This window comes from Sorghum bicolor, chromosome 5 (genome assembly GCF_000003195.3).
Source record: "Sorghum bicolor cultivar BTx623 chromosome 5, Sorghum_bicolor_NCBIv3, whole genome shotgun sequence".
Taxonomy (NCBI): domain Eukaryota; kingdom Viridiplantae; phylum Streptophyta; class Magnoliopsida; order Poales; family Poaceae; genus Sorghum; species Sorghum bicolor.
In genome coordinates this window covers 65,754,796-65,777,000 of record NC_012874.2, presented here as the reverse complement: position 1 = coordinate 65,777,000, position 22,205 = coordinate 65,754,796, and the positions used below count along the sequence as shown (strand labels likewise).

The 22,205-nt window shown below is 44.3% G+C and overlaps 3 protein-coding genes across 4 annotated transcripts; 1 reads left to right on the top strand and 2 right to left on the bottom strand.

The window, feature by feature from the left end:
- On the bottom strand, positions 780-5,510 carry LOC110435737. 2 transcript variants are annotated; one of them, XM_021461716.1, is made up of 8 exons: positions 5,268-5,510; positions 4,384-4,708; positions 3,408-3,479; positions 2,572-2,636; positions 2,346-2,487; positions 1,756-1,839; positions 1,589-1,678; positions 780-1,266 (listed from the first exon to the last, which is right to left on the bottom strand). In XM_021461716.1, exons 2-8 carry the CDS (start codon positions 4,648-4,650, stop codon positions 1,132-1,134), a joined length of 855 nt encoding a protein of 284 aa, XP_021317391.1. In that variant the 5' UTR covers positions 4,651-4,708; positions 5,268-5,510; the 3' UTR covers positions 780-1,131. The 2 variants fall into 2 exon arrangements, with proteins under 2 accessions (XP_021317391.1, XP_021317392.1); XM_021461717.1 differs by lacking the exon at positions 5,268-5,510 and adding an exon at positions 4,851-5,015.
- LOC110435705 lies at positions 14,634-15,946 on the bottom strand. Its single transcript, XM_021461647.1, has 3 exons — positions 15,642-15,946; positions 15,439-15,515; positions 14,634-15,120 (listed from the first exon to the last, which is right to left on the bottom strand). Exons 1-3 carry the CDS (start codon positions 15,766-15,768, stop codon positions 14,977-14,979), a joined length of 348 nt encoding a protein of 115 aa, XP_021317322.1. The 5' UTR covers positions 15,769-15,946; the 3' UTR covers positions 14,634-14,976.
- Positions 19,720-20,477, top strand: LOC8066681 (probable calcium-binding protein CML45). Its single transcript, XM_002451012.2, has one exon. The coding sequence runs from the start codon at positions 19,802-19,804 to the stop codon at positions 20,390-20,392; it is 591 nt and encodes a 196-aa protein (XP_002451057.1). The 5' UTR covers positions 19,720-19,801; the 3' UTR covers positions 20,393-20,477.

The window sequence follows — 22,205 nt, the reverse complement described above, 5'->3', positions numbered from 1 at the left end:
ATTCGTCTCGTCAATTTCGACCAAACTGTGTAATTAGTTTTTATTTTCGTCTATATTTAATACTTTATGCATACGTCTAAAGATTTGATGTGACGGGGAATCTGAAAACTTTTGTAAAATTTTCTAGGAACTAAACAAGGTAGTCTTTCTGTCCACCAAAGGGTACAAGATTTGTACATGTCAAAACTATGTTAACTTTGATACAACGAATAGTGTTAATATTATAATGTGCTACTAAGGAAAATATATTTTATAACTAATTTTGTTATGCTAATCTTGTATATCAGAAAATTTATTTTTTTTATGTAATGCAAATCGATTTTTTTATAAAAAAAAATGAGATTGGGTTTGCATCCTATGTGCGCGTCAAGTCGGCCATCAGTTTTAGAATGCACGCCCTCGGACATTGCTGGTAGGCAGGAGATTGATTTATAGGCCTTGGGCTGGTAGGCAGGAGGTTCTATCAGCATCGACACATGAGGTGTTTTGTTTCACAAATGAACTAGTACATCTTTTCAATTTTTACTTTTTTATTTGGTTTATTACGGAATTCATTCATTCATTACCATCTCATTCTTCACGGGCTAAGCTAAGCTCATAATTAGTACTGATATGAGAAACTCGGTTATTCCACCAAATTTAACAAATAGACTCATAATGCATCATCTCATCTTGAACCAAGTTTTTGCTCAAACCAAAACACCATGTTAGTTCCCACAATGAACATTGGAAGGTTTCAATTTCCATACACCACATCGTCCACATCTATCAGAATAAGCTGGCGACACGTCCACAATATATTAGAAAACAAATAGTATTATGAAAGACTGTACATTACGGTACATATAAAAGTTAATATTCACGCCGCAGCAATGCGACGAAAAGATGCAACAATGAATTTACACTACATTGGTATATTCTCAGATTACACTCGGTCTAAATACAAATTACAGAATTTCAGGCGCAACGAATTGTGGGTGACAGACACCCAAATTGGGACGGGAGGCAGAAGCCCAGGCTTAACATTTGCGAGTCAGTATGATGCATGACGGGGGCATCATCAACAACAAAACGAACCAGAGAAGTATGGTCAGTAGTCGTGAGGAACTACTGGGGTTGTATTGTTAGCCACTATTGCTGTTGCTGCGGTGCTGGCTCGTGCTGCGGGGTGGCGGGGGAGTCTGGAGCGATGGCAAACTGGAGGGCGCGCCCCCTGGCTGACTGTAGGATGAAGGCCACCTCTGCTGCAGCCAGTGCAGCCTCCTCCTGCAGACAAAGGAAGAAATTAAGCACATGGAGCAGTTAGATGGCGTGCCATATCAGCAACAGAAGTTTCGGACCAGTAGCTACAGAATGGTTTATCTAACCACCAACAGTTCAATGCTATGGTGATCTTCCTATGCCAAAGAAATATTTGCTTGCAATTGGTTCAAAAGGAAACCCACCTAAAGTTCAATGCCATGGTCAAAAGAAATATTTGTTTGCAATTGGTTCAATAGGATGCGTATATTATTACAATGATGATTTGGGTCCAATTTTTTACATGGCCAAACACATGATCACTTCAAGATTGCATCAAATTGGGTACCTGTCTTTGTCGCCTGCGATGCAAAATACTGAATATCCATGCCATGATGTAGCACGGCAGCAGAAACCCAGCAGCTCGCAGCAGAAAAAGCTGCAAAGGATTGAGTCAGCACAAAGCACTATCTTGATCACTAACATCCATGTAAAAATGAAGCCTACAACACTCACTGAGAACATGGTAGAAGCATCATCATCATTTCCTTCGTTGTCTGAGATGGACAATGCATGTCGTAGAAGCAACAGCGCCATTAACTGCAAAACCAAGTAGGATTTTAAGGTAGTCTACCAGGACATACTCGAAATCTGTTCCTTGACATTCAGTAAATACTGGAGGAGAGCTAAGGTGATTAGACTAGGAGCAGAGCAGAAGAGGATTGCTGTGAAAAGCAACAACATTTTTCATATTCTCTAAGCAATTAGGCAACTAAAGGCACTGTTTTTCCATCCACAAACAAGTTGTGCCTTGTGAGCCAACTGTTAAATATATAAAAGCATTATCCTTCACTCCTTCAATCCAAAAACAAAAACTGTCCTGAAATAGCTACTCCCTCCGTTCCAAATTGCCAGTGGTTTTAGCTTTTTTAGATACACAATGTTTACCATGTATCTAGACATAAGGTATATCTTGATGCATAGCAAAAGCTATTGTACATAGAAAAGCCGAAACTACTTACAATTTGGGATGGAAGGAGTAATATTCATACATCGGTTCAGCTAATAAAGGGCAATAAGATCAAGAATTGCTGGACAGTGCTTACAATAAGTGCAGCTGAACGGCAGAATGCAGCACCACTAGCATCTGTAGTAGCATAACCATCATACTCCGCCTCAAGAAGACGACGTTGGGCAGCTGCTACAGCGAGAATTCTTGGGTCACGCAAATCCATAATCAAATCACCGCTGCAAAGTGATGCCTTTTGCTCAGATATGTTCTAATTCTATTCACTCAAATTAAAATAGCACCAAATATCCAAAATAACTTACTCGATGTCTATGGTTGTCTCATCTGGCTGAGGACGAGGGGGCGCAGTGTAACCAGGCTTGTATTCCTGCAGGTTAGCATAAAGCCTGGAAGGAATCAGTATACAAGAAAGGAAACATTAAAATGCACATAGAGAGGGCCAAAGCATGTTCTCCAAGTCTAACACACTGGAAAATTTAGAATCTTCCATAACAGTACGTGCAAAAAAAAAAATCCTTGAACATTTATATTATCTCTTTTTTTGTGGGTAGAATATTCATATTATCTAAGAGGTTAAAAAGAAAAGTGTGTGTCAGGAGAGGGGGGCGGGGGTGCTGAAAAAGTAGGTAGAATCAATAATAATAGAACTTAGAAGCGATGAATATACTTAAATAAGAATATCGATCGTACAAATCAGATTGACCAAAATTGGTGAACTAGATAAATACCATTTAAAACACACATAAATGTATCATATGATTAGTTAGTTTCTTAAAACACCATCCAAATTAAATAACTAGCCTAAACCACTAAAGTCTAATCACGCATGGTACCATCCCTTCTAGTACAAACCCAGGTAGATAAGCAAACCAACTGCACATGGTCATGGGCCTTCAACCATTTTAGTTCTAGTTGTTTGTAGTGCATAATACAGTGAGGTGATCATGAGAACAACCCATTGAGTAGAAGAAACATGGGAAAAAAGATTCAGAGGTCCATATATGTGCAGTTGTTTGGTCATGGGCCTTCAACCATTTTAGTTCTAGTTGTTTGTACTATGCCAATTTTGTATCAGCACTAAAAAAAACTAGAACCTAAATGAAACATCAGTGGAATGAACTAAAAAAACTTAACCGACCTCATGGCAAATTTCACAAGTAGTGTCTCCTTTCTCATTGCACCAGCGTTGCACGCAAGCTCTGTGAGCATACTGCAGAAGATAAGTAGAGCTATAAGTTCTTGATTGCATCAGAGTATCAAGCAAAAGAAAATATTTAACTATATCACTCAGCATGAATAGAAAGAAAATAAAACTTCTTAATCACAAAAAGGTATAAAATAAACCCCAAGATCTTTTTTCTAGGAAAAATTATATAAAAGAATACAAAGTTCTACATTGACAACATTAGAAGGCTTTCTATATTTGTGGTAGAAGTTGAAAAATGTCCATGAATAAATCATTAATGAAAAAGGAGCTAAGTGACTAAATACAAAGAACAAGAAAAATTGCAGCGAGGATAGTCAGTCCAGTAGTCATTAATCACTATACTCTATCCAAAGAACAGTCCAGATCACAAATTCATATTGATCATGATAATAAACTTAAACTGATAGACCATAAAATTCAACCAGCTACTGGTACAAGACTGAAATGGAATCATTTTGTTGCAAATGTGTAGTGATAACATGCCTAATTGCATAACATGTATCCACGGTAGCTGAACTGGTTCATTCCTGTTAGCAATGTGGTAGAAACATAGTGCAACTCTACTATATAGAGAACATGCTAAAGTGAATAAATGCTTGGGTGCTCTCCCAACTGAGGGGACATAAACAGGCAATATTATAGATATGGTGCACTAGCGATTGGGGACAGGTGATTTGAGCAACCTTGTATAGACTATATTCCCACAATGGTGTCCGATATTATGAATGGCACCATATGATTGTTTTGTGCTTTTTAATCAAGAGAACATGTCAATGGAAATGATAGACACATGTTGATGCAAATTTAACTTTCTGTGCACCTCGTGAACAACTGTGAGGCTTAAAGCTGTACAGAGATAATAATGTCATGCAATAATAATTTAATTAATAGAGGATCGGATGTAGACCTTGAGGCTGCCGCTGCAAGCACAGGGTTTCTCGAGATTCTTGACACTATCTTCCTCCTGGCATATGCGGCACTCTGCAGCCTGGATGAGCGGCTCCTCCTCCCCACCGCCCTCCTCCTCGTCATGGACCAAGTCAACAACAGCTGACGGAGATGCAGCAGCCGCAGCTGGACTGTTTGCAACCTCAGACGGTTTCTTAGTAACCTCGGCCTCCTTGGATTTCGCTAAGCCGTCCACATCAACCACAACATGGTCATCGCCGGCCATCCCAAATCCCTCCTCCTCTGCAGCCCTCGGTATCGCCTCTACTCCCAGAACCAATCTCCTGGAAGCAAAATACATGAATAATCAGATGGTACTCAGTGCTAAAACTCGACAATCAAGATGATGGTATGGTTGATAATAGCATCGACATGTAATTGATCAGATGTAACACAGCTATACAGGGCAGTGCTGGTGACCCATGCCTAAAAATGGAAGAGCCTCCGTTTCGAACGAAGGGCACGGTAGCAGCAGAACCCCCTTATCCCTCTCCCCCCCGTTTACTGAAATTGGACTAGTACTGGAGCCGTAACTCGTGAGCCGCGACAACTCCGAACCCTAGCAACATCCCCGCCCCTCCAGGCCCGTAGCGGCCCCAGACCTCTACAGGCGAATCCCACGAGGCGGCGCGCCCGGGCCCCCCGAGCCGGCGGGCGGGCGGGCGGGCGGGCGGCGAGAACGAAGGGAACTCCCCGTCGCCCACGCGGGAAGCCGCAGCAGCGAGACAGGACCCGAACGGGACAACAACCCCCCCTCCTCCCGCGCAGCGCCGCCGGTCGCGGGCGCCGCGGCGGCGGCGGATCTAGCGGCCGGGAATGGGGGGGAGGGGAACGGGGACGTACCTCGGCGGCGGCGGTTCCGGCCGGGTCGTCTCGTCGTCGCACGGCTACGGCTTGGAGACTAGAAATTCCGAGCTCCTCTTTTTTTTTCCCGTGGGGGGATTTCCTTCTCTCTCTCCTCTTCAGTTCTGGTTTTTCCTCCTCTCGTCTTTCTATTTTTCCCCCCTCTTGTAGTAGGAGAATAGGGTTTGGTTGGAAAAAAAGAGACAAAAAAAAAAAAAAGAGGAGGAGAAAGCGTCTGCGCGCAACGGTCAAACGCGGCGCGCGTCTTCATTAGCAGGCCCCTGTGGGCCCGGCCCCCTCGATCCGTCCGGCGCGGGTCGGATCCCCCCCTTTGCCGTCAGAAACGGGCCGTTGCCTCCGAGTCCGTGGCCGGGCCGTCCAACACGCGCGGCGCGCGCACACGGCCTCCGGCCGGCTGGCCGGCCGTGCACCGTCTCCGGGCTCGCCGCGGTTCTCTCCTGTTTTCCCCCCCTTTATTAATGTTTTTTTTTCCTTTTTTCAGTTCATCCAAAAACCAAAAACTTTTTTTAAAGATTTTCAATCACATAAAATATTACAACACATACATAGAACATTAAATATAGATGAAAACAAAAACTAATTACACAATTTTTTCTTGTAAATCGCGAGATAAATCTTTTGAGCTTAGTTAATCTATGATTAGACAATATTTGCCAAACAAAAACGAAAGTGCTACCGTTCCTAAAAATAAAAAACTTTGGAAACTGAATAAGGCCTTACTATACGTCCGTTGAGGTCATGACTGAGCCGCGCATTTTATATATTTGGGTTTATGTGCAATTTATATAGAAACTATTAGTTTATGAATTAGCTGAACCACACATATATAAATTGAAAATGGTACCATACGGAAGTATATATGGCTAAACAAGGGCGACAAGTCGAATGTATGGGCCATGCATGCTCGTTCGGTTTCCCTTAGCTTGTGCAAGGTGCACATGACAACAAGCAACAACCATCTGAAAAATACACTACTACTAGTATTATTGGTAGTGTATTATTACCTTAACCAATTCTTGCACGCAAAGGTACAGGCTATAGCCAAATGACCGACAGTACGTACCTAATATAACAGACAGGTACGGAGCTAGGGGGTAATAAAATTAATGTACTGTACGTGGAAAATCCTATACAGATTTACTGTTAGCTATAGTGCGTTTAATTAGGTGGTGATTAGTGGAGCTGACTCTGATGGTAATTTCGCTGTTTGGCTTCACCCCTGCTAACAAACACGTACACCCGTCAATCCCAGCGGCGTAGAACCGATCAAAACCAATGTTTCGGGCACTCCTCCTACCTTGTACTTACGTGCCTAATGATTCACACCTATGACACAATTAAATTATTAGCTGGCAATCAGCATCAGCTGGCATGAGAAACATAAAAATAAAGTACAAGCTCAACGGGGTGGAATTCTATATTGTGAGAATACATATCACTAACATATAGACACAGGTGAGTCGCTACCGGAGAGCCGGCCTTTGCCGTGTGTCCGCAAGTTTGCCTTGTGCAACACACGGCAAAGATCGAGTTTGCCGTGTGCCCCAAAAAAGCACACGGCAAAGGCTAGGCACATGGTATACATGGCCTTTGCCGTGTGTTACTCACGGCAAACACCAGGCACACGTCAAACTCAAACCTTTAACGTGAGCAACACACAGCAAAAACATGGTACACGGCAAAAACTAACTCCACACTAACGTCCACCTCCAGTCGTCATTGTTTGCCGTGAGCAGCCGTGAGACACACGGCAAAGCCTGGGTTTGTCGTGTGCTTGGGTCTGGCACACGGCAAACACAATCTTTGCCGTGTGCCAATTGTGCAGCACATGGCGAATCATTTGTCTTTTTTTCCAGATGTTGCCTTCCACATTTTTTCTTGTCTACACACTCACCATTTGTAACTCCATACTCAAATTTCATAAAATTTGAAACATGTTTGCTATATTTTTGCAATTAACAACATTTAATTCCATTTTTCCGGATGCGGTCAAATTTGAACTACGACTCAGTGAAATTGTTGGAAAAATATATGGGAAAAATGATATTCATGTTACCCAACCCTGTCTAAGAACACACATTCGAAACGGAAATGACTTTCGAATGCCGTGGTTAGGAGACACGACGCCGAACATGCGTCGGTACTTTTCAAAATTTCTAATAAATGTTATTTAATCCCGTAAATCCTGAAACTTGTACATATGTCATGTTATCATACATAGAGGCCATAAAAAAAGTTTGGGAAGATTTCGAATAAGTTGCCTTATATGATGTGTAGAAACCAAACAATCTTCGAAGAAGTTTGAGAGAGTTATGAGCGAAGGAGTATGAGTTGGAGTAGATTCGACTTTCATATTTGAGTTTGATTACTTTTTCTATAGGCAGTACACCACATAGGTTGTGTCGTGTCCACATTTGGGAATTTTTCAGAATATTTTCCTATTTTTATTTTCTCTCTTTCCTTTGATTTTAAGTTGTTAAGATATAAGAGTACCCAAACACCAAACTGGCATGCAAAACCAAGATTATTGTAGGGGGGGTGTTTTGACACATTTAATCAACTTATTTATGTGCACTTGCAATCTGGAGTTTCAAGGTTTACAGTCAATCAACGATTTAATTAACATGACAAGGACGTACACCAATTAACACAAACATCCATCACCATCACGCCCAGAATTGATCAAAGCGGGAGTACAAGTGAGGATGACACCGGCTAACCCAAATCACAAACAACAACAGGCCATGACCGCATCACACCTCTTCCCACAAATCATGGTTAGGCAAGACATAAAAAAGGAGATAAATAAATTTAACATGGGCATTAGTTGCCTCAACAACTGGCCTGAACGGCTGGCTCCCCGACTGCGGCACCACCAGGCCATATGTCGTGGCTAGAGGGCCTAGCAGCAAAAAAAGGTGACAATGACATGACACCTTGCCAAAGAACATTGTAAGATCAAATGACCTCATGAGAGGTGAATTATAGCTCTAAAAATTTGAAAACAACAAAATTTTGACCTTATTAAACTATTTCATTTTCTTAGACAAGAACTAACTCAAAACTGCTACAAGTTAAAAGCGAACTAAAGAAGGTCTTTATGGCCAACACACTAAATTCATGTCCTTAATTAGTTGGAGCACACTAGCTAGCAAAGAGTTCTCAACAATTTGTAAGAATGAAATCTAGCTATATATTGCATCACACTAAGACAAAAATCCAGTCTACCAGAAGATTCACATAGTGTCTCAAACAAATAAAGACATAGGCAATGGAGGTAATGCTCATGAAGGAAAGAGTTGGACAAGAGACAGCCAAACCTTTCCATGGTATCTACTAGTTGCCAATGCCCTAGTCCACATTGGAGCACCCACATGGCCGCTATGGTTTTAGTTCTCTTGAATCATCTAGAGTCAGCAAGGCTAAGATCCACTAAGAGTACCCGTCTCCAGTCTCAAATGGCATGTCCTGAACCAAGTACAAAGTTAGGAAAAACAATCAACTCCACCAGGGGTGGGCAAACTTCAAGAGTAACAAGTCTTGATCTTCACTTGATCAACCTCTAAGTAAGAGCAAAGCATTCTCCTTGGCTTGAAGTGCTCTCACCTCCTCTTAATGACTCTCCATATGCGCAAACCTTCAAAGGATTCAAGAGAGACCCAATGAACTAGAGAAAACTTATACATATAGGCCACCCATTGGAAAAAGTTTGTTGAGAAAGCCAACCCCGGATGATACGCAAAGCCTCACTAAGTGGCACCTAATCTATTGACCAAACCAAGGTGCAATCAGATTATACTGTGCACTCTTGTAAAAATTCCCATGTCAAACTCTTCCAAGCACACTATCATCGGATCATCCATCGGTCCACACATAACCCTTCTCCGTGTTGTCTAGTGAGTTAGTGGCGAAGCTATATACAAGATAGTGGGTGCACATGCACCATGAAAAAATTAAACACCACTGAGTAAATCAATTTTTCACCATGATTATAGCCCGAGTTTATCTATCTATAAGAGAAATGCACCACCCTCTTATTTGCTCTAGCTTCGCCACGGTGAGTGACATTATTGCCAAACACTTACTATGACACAAGGTCACTAGACTATCTGGTGTCCTTGACCAACTAATTTGCTGCACTTTATAATTCAATTCTTACTTCATCTAAAGTTTGATCTCATCCATTTTAACTTCTTTGAGACTTATTCTATATCTGTTCCAATAGAACTTTTCTCTCTGAGTTGCTCACATATTGGCTTGGTGGTTTGCGACAATGTCAATGGGTAGCACAAAGCAAGGTTGATGATGTGCAGGCTATATGGCTTGTAGTGGACTGCGATCGCTTGCTCTACATGTTAGTGCTTTGGAATAGTGCAAAACTATCATTGGTGACAATGGCGCAAGCGATGATGATGACTTGATGGATTTGTCATCTAGACAACTAGTGGTGGTGTGGTGCTATGGAGCAAGAGTACCGGGTGTTGAGTCATTAAGTGGAGCGTGAAGAGTTTGTGGCAAGACAGTGTTATGTGGCGTGTGTTGAGGTCCAATCTAATCGACTACTATTTCTATTTGCTTATAGTTGTTAGGTTATCTTGTAAGTAGTAGTTGTTAAGGCCTAGTTTGAATTTCTTCTTCTTTCTAATATAACCATTAGATCTCTTCCCTAGTTTTTTTATTCAACATACAACCTGACTTTGCTTGCTTCTTCATCTGAGTAAAAAGTAGGTACTTTCCTGAAATTTTAATATGACTAAATATCCTTCAATAGTTCATTTGTTTTTTCTTTTCTTTTTGTTGTGTTGTGAACTTGTTTACCTTCCTATTCAATATTATATTTAATCAGTATGGGCGCTGATCTTTTATTTATCCTATAAATGGTTTGTTTTATTGCACTTAATGCTTATTTGATATTTTTTTTGTGTTATGCAAGTCCTGTTTTTTTTTTGGGGGGTGGGGGGAGGGCTATAGGCCTATAGCTTTTCCAAAGGCACCTTCTATAGAGAAGTTTTTTAGAGAATCTCAAGAAGCTGTTCTGCTTTTAGTACAAAGTGCAGTTTTTATCCGCTAAAGAAACTACCCTGTTTGAGGATGCTTTACCTTTTTTAAAAAATTAGCTTCTACTACCTTTTTAAGCTTTCTAAGAAGCAAATGTTGAAGCTCCACAAGCACTTTTGTATTAGCTAAATTGTCTTGAAGCAAGTCCACTATAGTCTCCTCCAATGCAAGGGGTTTCGAGGAAAGCTAAAGAAGGTATACATGCCACGCGTATGACAGCTTAGGCTTAGGCCTGGTTAGTTATTATACTTAGGTTTCAAGCTGATTATTTGTACATGCCACGCGTATGGCACCTTGACCGTACTGTCTGGTGGATCCAAGTATCCAACCGATCCACTTCCACAATCCAGCTTTCACAACCCATTTCCAAGGGCACTAACTAACTAACGAACGAACGGCTCCATCACATAAAACAATCAACGAAAGGGACGGGAAATCATAATGCATCCACACCCCCACATGAAAATTGGTTAATCAACCTGTGGGGGTATAAACCCCTATACCATTACGGCTAGACTTCAGCTAGGAAGCTGGGCCCACTACGAGACGAGTTCAAGGCTTGATCCGACAGCCCGAGTTTCGCGCAAGGAAACAAGACGTGGAGATCAAGCAGGATTCTAGTCGGTTAGAATAGGAATTGATATCGAATTATCTATGGCAATTGTAACCGGCTAGGATTAGTTTCTAGATCTGTAACCCTGCCCTCCAGACTATATAAGGAGGGGCAAGGGGACCCCCTAGGACAGATCATATTCTCTCAACACAATCCAATACAACCAGACGCAGGACGTAGGTATTACGCCAACTCGGCGGCCGAACCTGGATAAAAAGCTTGTCCGTGTCTTGCGTCACCATCGAGTTCGTAGTTTGCGCACCGTCTACCGATAAACTACTACCGTGGGTATACCCCAAGGTAGACTGCCGACTAGCTTTCGTCGACAGTGGCGCGCCAGGTAGGGGGTGTGCGTGCAACTTTTCCGGCGAACAAGATGGTCACGATCCCAGCTTCCGCGACCGTGCCCGAAGGCCTCACGTTTACCGTCGGCCAGATCACGTGGACGACGTGCAGCGGCGGCTTCCCGACCACGGTCCCGAAAGAGATCCAGATCCAATCTGAGATCACGCCGTCTCCGACCACACGCATGACGGCACCAAACTCCCGACCACCGTTCCCACTCTACAAGGGAAAGGAGATCGACTGTTCGGACCTCCTCCAAGCGCTCGATCGCGCTGACTCCAAGCTACTCGAAGTCTCCCAACTAATAGATGGAGTTCTGCGCCAGCCCGACCAAGCCGCTCGAGCGGATTTTTCGAAATTCCGCCGGCCAACTCGTGTCGCTACACACGAACGGCTGGGAACGTCCCTGACGATAACCTCAACCCCCGCAGGACGATCCGTCGAGCTCAAAAAGGAAGACTATCCTTGCGGCCTGAACAACTCGGCCTCTGTTTACTCACAGCATGTCCAATCCGTTTTCAGCAAAGCGGGCTGGTCGCCGACAAGGAACAATCGTCACCACGTCAACATGGTGACCATCCGAGAGCTACGGGACGGCCAGGTGTCTAGCACCAACTCAAGCACCGGCTCCGTCCCCACCGAGGTTGTGAACACCGAAGACGAGGACTACGACCTGGATTTCCCTTCACACCCTCCGGGTTTCGACCGGTTCCCGATATTCCCCCCCCGGCGAGGGGATATTGTATTCAATGTCAGCGCCGACGAACCGGTCGTTGACGGAGAAACAGACGACCAGAGGCAACTCCGCGAACAGCGTAACGCCGATCGCGCCCGACGGCGTGCGGACGGGCAACAACAGACGCCACCGGGTAACCTCAACGATGCCTTTGACATGGTCGGGGACCAGCCGGTCTACAAAACGCCAAGCGCCAACGTGGCTGTCGCCATGGCCAACCTGGATCGGCTTCCTGACACACCCGAATGCCAGGGAGTTCGGACCAGTATCCGAGCACACCTGATCGCCGCGATGGGACAGACAGCAACTCTGCTTAAGAGAGTCCAGGACGTCTCTTATACGGAAGCCGCCTCCGACCAGACTCATCGTAGCCTGGCCTCGCCCAGCAGGCGTCGCCGCAGCCGCTCCCCCGACAACCGTCGAGGGGACTCACGACGCGACGATGGTGGTCGAGACGCCGATGGCCGCCGCCAGCAGAACCGCGTACGCGGCCAGGAAGAAGAAGATCAACACAGGGATCTTCGCCACAACATCCCTCCCAAAGATGCCCGGGACCGCATCAACAGGCGCGCCGCAGAGAGAGCAGTCCACGAAAACCTGCGCCGCATCGAGTACGATGCGACCCATGGTCCCCCGGGCCTAAGGCAGTTCTCCTCACACCTCCGCCAGGTCGTGTGGCCCAGAAATTTCAAGCTCGAAAAACTTAAAAAATACGACGGCAAGGAAAATCCAGAGAACTGGATCACCCTCTACGAAATCGCCGTCCGATCAGCGGCAGGAGATGAGCACGTCATGGCTAACTACTTCCCCGTAGTCCTCGACCAAGCTGGTCATCAGTGGCTTCTCGGCTTGCCCGAGGACTCCTTCGACTCTTGGGAAGAGCTACGACAGGCTTTCATTGACAACTTCATCGCTACATGCGAACAGCCCGGAAACAAGTATGACCTTGAAAGGATAAGAGATAGGAAGAATGAACCTCTGCGTGATTACATCCGACGATTCTCGGATATGCGTCTCAAAATCCCGAAGATTTCTCATGACGAGGCCATATCAGCCTTTATCAAGGGCTTACGTTTCCATGAAGCGCTAAGGAACAAGCTGTTGCGTAAGCGTCCATCAACGGTAGCAGAGCTCCTCGCCACGGCTAAAAATTATGCCGATGCTGATGACGCAGAAAAACTAATCCGAGACGATGCGAGAGGCACCGACCAGCCCTCCCGGCGAGACGACGGTCGTGGCCGCTACGACAACAGAAATCACCGTCGCCCTGACAACCGCGATCACCGAGAGGGTTGGGATCGGCGGCGCGACAGCCGCGACGACTTCAGAGGAAAGCGCCCTCGCGAATACGACCACGAAGTAAACACGGTCAAACGTCCCAATGGACGACGGGACTACCAAGACGACTACAACAAAACGTTGAAGGGACCGTGCCAGCTACACCCAAAGTCTAACCATACCATGGAAGAGTGCCGCGTCCTCAAAACTATCTACACACGGCGGGCCGCCCAAGAAGACACCGCCAAGAAAAGTAACAAACGCGACGGGCACGACCACGAAGATGAGGATGAGGACCAAGACAGGGACCCCCGACACCAATACGTCAGCCCCACCGACGTGGTCCACTCCATTTTCGGGGGCAAGGTCTCCACTGAGTCCAAGCGAGAAAGAAAGCTGTTGAAGAGAGCCTGCCTCAACATAGACAGCACGGACGGGCTGATCGCAGATCCGAAATTTCCCACCTGGTCCCACAGGGAGATCGCGTTCAGCAGGAAGGACCAGTGGGCCGCTATCCCAGAGCCGGGTCGTTTCCCACTAATTCTTGATCCTTGCATCAATAGCATCAGATTCGAGCGCGTGCTCGTGGACGGGGGAAGCTCCATTGACATCCTCTTCCGCAACAGCCTGCCCGCCCTCAAGATATCACCAGATATTCCGTATTTGCTCTACTGGATCCACCTTCTTTGCCGAGAGCCGAGAGCCCTCGGCAAAGGCCTAAAAGCCCTCGGCAAAGGCTTTGCCGAGAGCCTGCCACGTGGCTCTCGGCAAAGGCTTTGCCGAGAGCCTGCCACGTGGCTCTCGGCAAAGAGTTCTCGGCAAAGAAGCTCTTTGCAAAGAATTCTTTGCCGAGAGCCACGTGTCCAGGCTCTCGGCAAAGACTTTGCCGAAGGCCAGAAGCGCCCTCGGCAAAGCCCATGGCGCCGTCGAGAAACGTCATAGTTGACGTTGTCTTTGCCGAGAGCCGGGCTAGACGGCTCTTGGCAAAGACTTTTTAATTTTTTTTAAAAAAATCTTTGCCGAGAGCCTGCCAGGCTGGCTCTCGGCAAAGGAGGGCTTTGCCGAGAGCCTGCCTGGCAGGCTCTCGACAAAGCTGGTATTCTGGTGATCAGCTTTCCATCTTTGTCGGATGCTTTGCCGAGGGTTTGGCTCTCGCCAAAGCTGGACCCCCGGCAACGTAGTGACGGATAGTCCGACACGCCGTGTCTCCGGCAAAATTAAAGCCCTTCCCATGAACCAAGACCAGGGCAGGAAAAAAAAGGCCAGGGGGGAGGGGGGTCGAACTGAATTCAACATGCACAGGCGATATAACTGATGTTTCACGTCAGTCATTGTAGAATTATTGTCAGTACAACTCTGTATTTTTATATATGAAGAAAAAAAGGAAATTGCAGTCGAAAATAAGTAGCTGAGCAAGCATGCAGACGCCTGTTGTTGAGTCGATCTCGGCCGGCCATGGTACACGTGACAGTGAGACGACACACACAAGGCACAAGTACCCCTGGTATTGGTATGTATGTGACGGCAGCGCGTATACAAATACAGTATAGTCATCGATCGTACAGTAGTGCAACTCTGAAGAAACTGCTGTCGTCTGTGCACGCTACAAAATGCAGAGAGAGAGAGAGAGAGGTCATCGAACGTGGATGTATCATCGATCAGTGCCTTCGCTGGGCCCACGGCGAGTGGCGGTCGTTGGCGCCGGACCCAGGGTAGTCCTCCAGCTCCAGATCCATCCTCGTCGTCCTCCCGCCGGCGGCCGCCTCCGCCTCCGCCTCCGCCTCTCCAGCTACGACGACGGCCTGAAATCATCGATCCATACAAGAAGAATCATGTCATGTCACTCATCGGTAAACCAACCAACCACACTGAAAGAGTTCAAGTTACTGACAGAGTAACTGAAAGTCTGAAACCACTCGAGGTTGAGAAAAGATTGAGAGAGTCTTAGAGAGACAAAGACAATTGGTACGTAGAGTACATATAGGGCTTCATTTGCTCGGCTGTCCGCTGATTTATTACGAGAGAAAAGGCTAGATCAAACCTACCACCGTACACGTCGTCTGAATACTGTCCGCTGATTTATTACGAGAGAAAAGGCTAGATCAAACCAACCACCCTACCTGATCGTCGTCTGCGCCGCACGACGACGATGGCGGAGCCACTCTAGTATCCTGCTGCACCACCTCAAGCTCCAGTCCTGCAGCTCAAAGCCAAAGGTACGGTGCATGAGAGAGACGAGATGCAGAAATCTTCAGAGAAGTGATCACCACGATTTTAGGACGGACTGACGGATGGAGGATTCAGTTTCAGAAAGGCTAGCTACCTGCAGGAAGAAACGTGGCGTCGGCGGCAGCACCTGTCGCCGTCGGCGCGTGGATGAGGCAGACGAAGCAGCAGCACAAGGCCATGGCGGCGACCACCGCCAGGCGTAGCCTGATGATCCTCGCCATCTAGTAGCTAGCTGATGCTGATCAGCTCTCTCCTCCGATCCTCCTCCAGGGTCCGGGCACAGGCTTTCTTGAAACAAACAGTGTGGGCGTTGCGCTGCTCCACTCCACTCACTGTTCGGCTGCATCCATGGGGTTCACATGGAGCTCTGAATGACTGGATCCATCGTCTGACGATCGGTTGCCTATTTTATAGTGGCGACTTTGCCGAATATATATAATTGAACAAGAGATGGATGGATGGATAGGTCGTCGTCGTCGATTGAGGATTCTGAAGCAGCATCCATCCATCCATCCATCCATCCACGCACGAACAGGTACAATATGCATGGTGAGTGGTGCTGAGTAGCTGTAGCCCATCTTCGCTATATAACCGGCTTTTCCGCACAGCAAAACATCAAAGTATTGATCAGTGCTTCATTATATTAGCATTAGCTCACGGGATGTGCCTTTTTTTTTGTACCTACTAGAAAAAAGTAGTATAATATAAGTACGGACTACGGAGTAATGACCAATTGATCGATCCGCATGCATGCGTTTGTGTCTTTGATTTGTTTTGCATTTGCATGCGTCTGCATTGGCAGTGGCAGTGGCAGTGGCAGTGGCAGGGGCGCTCGATCTGATCCAAACGCAAGCAAACCGAACTTCCTCTATCGGCATGCAAAAGGGTGATCAAGATTATTCATGTCATGTCATGTAAAAGATGACGATATCATGAGGACGCAGCAGAAGTCAGGATTCAGGCATGTGCATGATTGCCAAGAGAAATACATGGCAAGGCCGGTGAATTTGGGAGAAGACTGAATGAAAAAGATAATAAAATGTATGGGGACTTGCATTCAGAGATCAAGAGGAGATCTTATCGGCGTGCCGCGTGCAACAAGTGCTTGCGTATTGGATGCTGACATGGCCCGCGCTGATGATGCTGTCCGGGAGCAAATTTTCCGCTGCTGTTTGAGGACTACTGTGCCTCTCAGCTCAGCTATCCGTCCACTAATCCAGAACGTACCGGCTTTTCATTCATATCTTCAAGCAGCAGCACCTGAACGGCTGAACCTAGTGGATTCATATCTTCAAGCAGCAGACCTGTAATCATAAACTAAACAGGGTCCATTTCCTTCACTCGCATAGTGGATTCAGCACTCAAACACATGGTTTGTGACCCTCCACTGAACCTAGTTTACCTTATCTATTCTGATCAAGTAAAAACACAGTCCTTATATTAGCAGCTCTCAAGCAAGTTCTGTTCTGCCAAATTGGAGATTGACAGCTATTCTCCATTCCTAACACCTAATGAAACCTGCAGTGACATTTCGGTAGAACTTTTGTGGAAAGTTCTGAAAGAACTGAGGCTTAAACAAGTGCTGTACATGTCAGTGGTAGAGGTTTACCACTGAATTGCATGCATGTTTGATGAGTCACACACAGCCTCAAAGGCACTAGCTCTAGCATCTGGCTTATAGTACATCTATCTAAAACCAGCAATGGATTGTTTTAGACTTCGGTTCAGACGTGAGAGTGAGCAGTCTCCCTGCTATGAGGTTGTCATGCATTTCTCTGAAAAGGATGAGTTGACAGACTTGGTCAAGTTGACACGCGCTTTCTTTGATGAAAATGAATGAGAAGGTGACCCTACAATTTGTTACTCTACCCAAGACGACAAGCATGCATCCAGACGTAAAGAAGTTGCAATAATGTAAGGATGATCAGGTCAATTTTTGCCGGCCCTTGCTTCTACACTTGTGTTCTCAGGTCACCAAGCAATGCCTTGTTTAGTTTTCAAAAAAATTTCAAGATTTCTCACTACATCGAATCTTGCGGCACATACATGGAGCATTAAATATAGATGAAAATAAAAACTAATTGCACAGTTTGTAAATCGCGAGATGAATCTTTTGAGCTTAGTTAGTCCATGATTGGATAATATTTATCAAATAAAAACGAAAATACTACAGTATCCGAAAACATAAAAAATTGGGAACTGAACAAGGCGTTGCAAGTCTTCTTGGGACAAAATACCATCTCGATCAGATTTTCAGGTCCTCAGTCAGACTAGGTCCATATTAACAAACCAATAATACCGGCTTCCCTGAAATTTCTCGACAATTCATTTCTCGGTGTCGTCGTCGGTCCTCAGACGACTCAGTGTACTTCCTTTTCTTTAATTTGCATGCAGTTCAAACACGGACAGACCTGTGCTTGCCGGTTTTGATTCTCTTTATATTTTTCTCATGATGACAAACACAACATGGATTCTACTGCGAAAATGTAAAAGAATATTCATACACGTATTTGCAATTAGGATACTGGAAAAGTATAGATAGATGAAGGAAAAATATTATACATTAATTAAGAACATCACCAACGGAAAAAAACTATTGGACTGCCAGCCCAGGCTTTGCCTGGTTTGGACCGGTTCTAACCTGGCCTGATGATCTTGGGTCCAATTTTTCTAATGCCATTCCAGCCCACGCTTGGATTTTGTTTTTTCTCTCGACCTAAAAAAGAAAAGACATAAAAATCTAATTATTCGAACATCACCAATGATATTAAGTTTGTTGTCCTGATTGTAATTAAAGATGGCAGCTCATATATGCTTGCTAAATGTGGCTCCTGGATGAAGGGGGACCTCCAGTGGTTTCATTGGACTGCCTGTGTTGGCAAACAACCCTCTATACCAAATTGTAAGTCATTTCAAGAATCTTAGAGAGTCAAAGCATTTTTTGTTTGACCAAAATTATAGAGAGAAATACTAAGAATTGTAACGTAAAGTGAGTATACTATGAAAATATAATTAAAAAATTTTTAATGATACTTAGTTGGTATCATAATAATAATTATTTTATCATATAAATTCGGTCAAACTTAGAAAAGTTTGACTCTCAAAGATTCTTGGAATGACTTACAATTTAGGATGGAGGGAGTATAATGGTTGAAATTCCTACTCCCTATAAGTTATAAGATGTTTTGTTTTTTCCAGACACATTACTTTAATAATGTATCTAGCTTTTACGAGTTGTTTGAAATTGATTTCTGCCAAACAGGTATTTTTGAAATAGCTTTAGGTGTAAAGCTCCTTAGAACATGCTCTCACAAGGAGTTTATGTGGGATGAATCTAAAAAACCATGGCTAAAAGTACTGTTTCGCTGATTTATTATGAGAGAAAAACACTGCTGGCTGGTAGAAAAAGTACTTCTCATAGCTTCAACTCGCTCTACGGGCCCCTATATATGCGTGGTATTCCGTAAGATCATATTTTAAAAGGCTCTACATATGAAGCTGTTTTGCCAAATAATTTATCAAAATAATTTCAGTTCTATAGATAGAGATGCTCGTAGAGCTAGAGAAAAAAAACCCAACAAAAAATATTTGCATCTAAACGAAAAGAAACTGAAACAAATGCAAATTTGTGCATCTTTTCTACAACATTGTGGTCCAGCCCTGTCTAAGAAAAAAAAGCAGTTCATACTCGCGTCGCCACATCAACACAGCCCATGTCTAATAATAACCTTCTCTTCAAACTAGAACAACAAACATCACAACAGTGCTTACTCTAAAGGACTCTCAAAATGAAAAACATGTACCAGACTAAAGTAAGTGAATGTGTGTGTGTGTGTGTGTGAGAGAGAGAGAGAGAGAGAGAGAGAGTTGTTCACCCCACACTTTCCAGGAAGCTTCCAGGATCAGCGTGAAGAAGGTTACAAGAAAGAATAAATGTAAAGACCAGACTCTGAATCTGTGTCAATCACCATCATCTGCTGTCCACACGCATTTTCAAAGAGGAAACATCTTGTCATCTGCTTGGATGTTTCAGATTATTCTGCTGAAGCAACAAACAGCTAGCAAAAGCTCAAGATGACCTTTACTTCGATTGGAAGGAAAAAAAATATGACCTTAGTTTTCTATATAACCTCCCGTGCTATGCTTCCCAATCTCCCATTCAATTTTCTGACCTTTACTTCCATTTTTCTGACAACAACTTATTCTCACCAAAATAAGAACTTTCAGAGCTCAGAAGCTTAGAGGCAAATAGCAATGGAGAATTCATCGTGCGCTGCAGCATGCCATTTTCTGGTCCTGCAAGAGGCATGTGTTATCAACCTCTTCCTCAAATTCCTCACCTGCTGGTCCGTCTCAGTGTTCCAGATTCACCTCCCCTGCTCATGCAAATGCTGCAACTGCAACCATAGCTCTTCTGAGAAGGTGACACAGACACCGGTTATTACCACAGACAAAGAAGTAATAGAGAGAAGGAAAAAAGATCAAGATAATAAGACGGCCCTGACACAAGAAGATATCAAGACGGTAATGATAAGCATAGGTTTTAATTTGGATCAAGAGAACAGCATGGCCATTGGCAATGTTTCTATACCTCGGATTTTCGACGACGACGAGCCAAGCTTGCAGGAGGTACGGGAGGCATTTTTGGTGTTTGATCATAATAATGATGGGTACTTCGACGCATCGGATTTGCAGCGAGTGCTCAAGAGTCTAGGACTAGGGGAAGGTGTAGGGATGGATGATTGCGAGCAGATGATCGCCAAGTATGACATGAACAAGGACAGGAGAATAGATGTTTCTGAGTTTACCAAGGTTTTGGAGTCTGGCATTAATTTGCTAAACTAATTTGTTTTTGTGTGTGTTTGCTTTCCCATGTTCTAGCAGCTAAGTGATTGATGATAACAGGATATATGATGAGATTTGGTCTTGAGCAGTACCAGAAGAAAGATATTTCTCTCTTGATTAGGCAGTACTGCTGCTCAATGAAGAATTTATTTTCTACAATCACATTTACCATGTTAAGTTTAGTTACGGTTGAGAAGAAAAACACTTGTGAAGATCTTCGAATGAAAAGCTTCATTAAACATGGACATTTGGCACTGTATAATGCCGAAAAAAAGAACAAAGAAACCATAACCAAGATATCAGTATTTAGTTTTGAAATATGTGATCCTAAATTCTGTCCTTTTGCTACTCTAGTAGATAAAAGTTAACAGATGCTCCTTCGTTGCCATATATATAACTTCATCTATATCTAAACCTAAACCTAATAATAAAGAGGCAAAATTTCAGCCTCTTTTTTGGTCTGGATATTTTTTTTCGTCCAGCCCATTCCAATCTGGCCTCACCGTCGTGCATCGGCTAACTCTCAGCCCAATTTAAGCCCATTCGGTCGGATGGAAAACTGATTTCTCTGTCCCATCGTTCCGTCGTGGTGTTGTTCCTCTTCGTCTTCTTCGCTACGTTTTAATGTTCCTCTTCGTCTCCTTCTTTCGATTAAAGAAATATGGTTGTGAGTGGCAGAGCAGGCAGGTGCTGCTGTTCTGGCGGCCGAATCCGTTGGCTTCATGGCTAGATCCGGATGGCCCTGGCCGGGCGGCACGGCCGTCGACGGCGGTCACGGTGGCGAGGCTGCAGCTGGGGTTTCGGCTGGGCCGCCGTTCTGGTGGCGGTGGCCGTCGACGCTGCCCACCCAGCCCGGCAAAAATTGTTGTTTTGGCTGATCGACTCAGAATCGGGATTAAATTGGAATACTACTCGAGATCCTATGCTCTTTCCTATAAAAAACAATTTTAGGTAGTTGGACTTAAACTCCTATTCGACTCGGATTTCTTCTGCTTGTTTTAGCTACTTATATATTACTGATTTTGGTGAATCATTGGAACCTTGCTTTTAGTTGGATCATTGGGATCTCGACATGCAGCAGAAGTTTCTGATCTCGACAAGCAGAACAAGTTCCCAGGTTTTGATCTTGCCGAGCAGAACAAGTACCCATGTTATGATCTCGCCGAGTGGCGAGTTGAACAAGAACGCTGAGGACCATGATGTTGCTGCTCCAGGATGCTGACGCTGATGGCCAGTCGCCGCAGCAGGTAATACGCATTTGGGCATTGTTACAAATTCAAATTTTGATTTTTGAAACCAGAAAAACATTCTACAGATGAACACATGATTGACAAGAAGGATGTAGAACGATGAGAAAAATCGAAAGAGGCTTTTTGTCATAATCATCAGACATATAGCCCTTGATACATGAATAATAACTCCACACTGAATTGAGTTATAGATAAATAACTCCATAACAAATTGAGTTACAAATTTTAACTGTCTTCAAATGAATTCATGAAACTTAATAATTAACTGTATCAGCATATGGATATTATAAAAATTACACTTAAGTGACCGTATTTTAATTTCATACAAACTTAACTATACAATGTCATACTAATATAGACATTCGCTTATATTTTGGATGCCATCACAAAATAAATTATAGCTCTCAAATTTTATAAAAAAAGGAAACATAAATAGATATGTAACTTTTTTTTCCCGTTGCAACGCACGGGCACGTTTGCTAGTAGTAATAAAAAGAGAAAAAAATCACTCTGCTTGGCACACAGTTTGATATCCGTTGAAGGCCCATGACCATAGCGCAAAT

Excerpts from the sequence above, each read along its gene's own strand:
- LOC110435737 (XM_021461716.1), bottom strand. The coding sequence starts at position 4,650 with ATGGCCGGCGATGACCATGTTGTGGTTGATGTGGACGGCTTAGCGAAA. Across the intron at positions 1,679-1,755 it reads ATGCTTCTACCATGTTCTCA|CTTTTTCTGCTGCGAGCTGC; the intron begins GTGAGTGTTGTA and ends AATCCTTTGCAG. Across the intron at positions 1,267-1,588 it reads ATCGCAGGCGACAAAGACAG|GAGGAGGCTGCACTGGCTGC; the intron begins GTACCCAATTTG and ends CTTTGTCTGCAG.
- LOC110435705 (XM_021461647.1), bottom strand. The coding sequence starts at position 15,768 with ATGGCGAGGATCATCAGGCTACGCCTGGCGGTGGTCGCCGCCATGGCC. Across the intron at positions 15,516-15,641 it reads CGCCACGTTTCTTCCTGCAG|GACTGGAGCTTGAGGTGGTG; the intron begins GTAGCTAGCCTT and ends TTTGAGCTGCAG. Across the intron at positions 15,121-15,438 it reads GCGGCGCAGACGACGATCAG|GCCGTCGTCGTAGCTGGAGA; the intron begins GTAGGGTGGTTG and ends CGATGATTTCAG.
- LOC8066681 (XM_002451012.2), top strand. The coding sequence starts at position 19,802 with ATGGAGAATTCATCGTGCGCTGCAGCATGCCATTTTCTGGTCCTGCAA.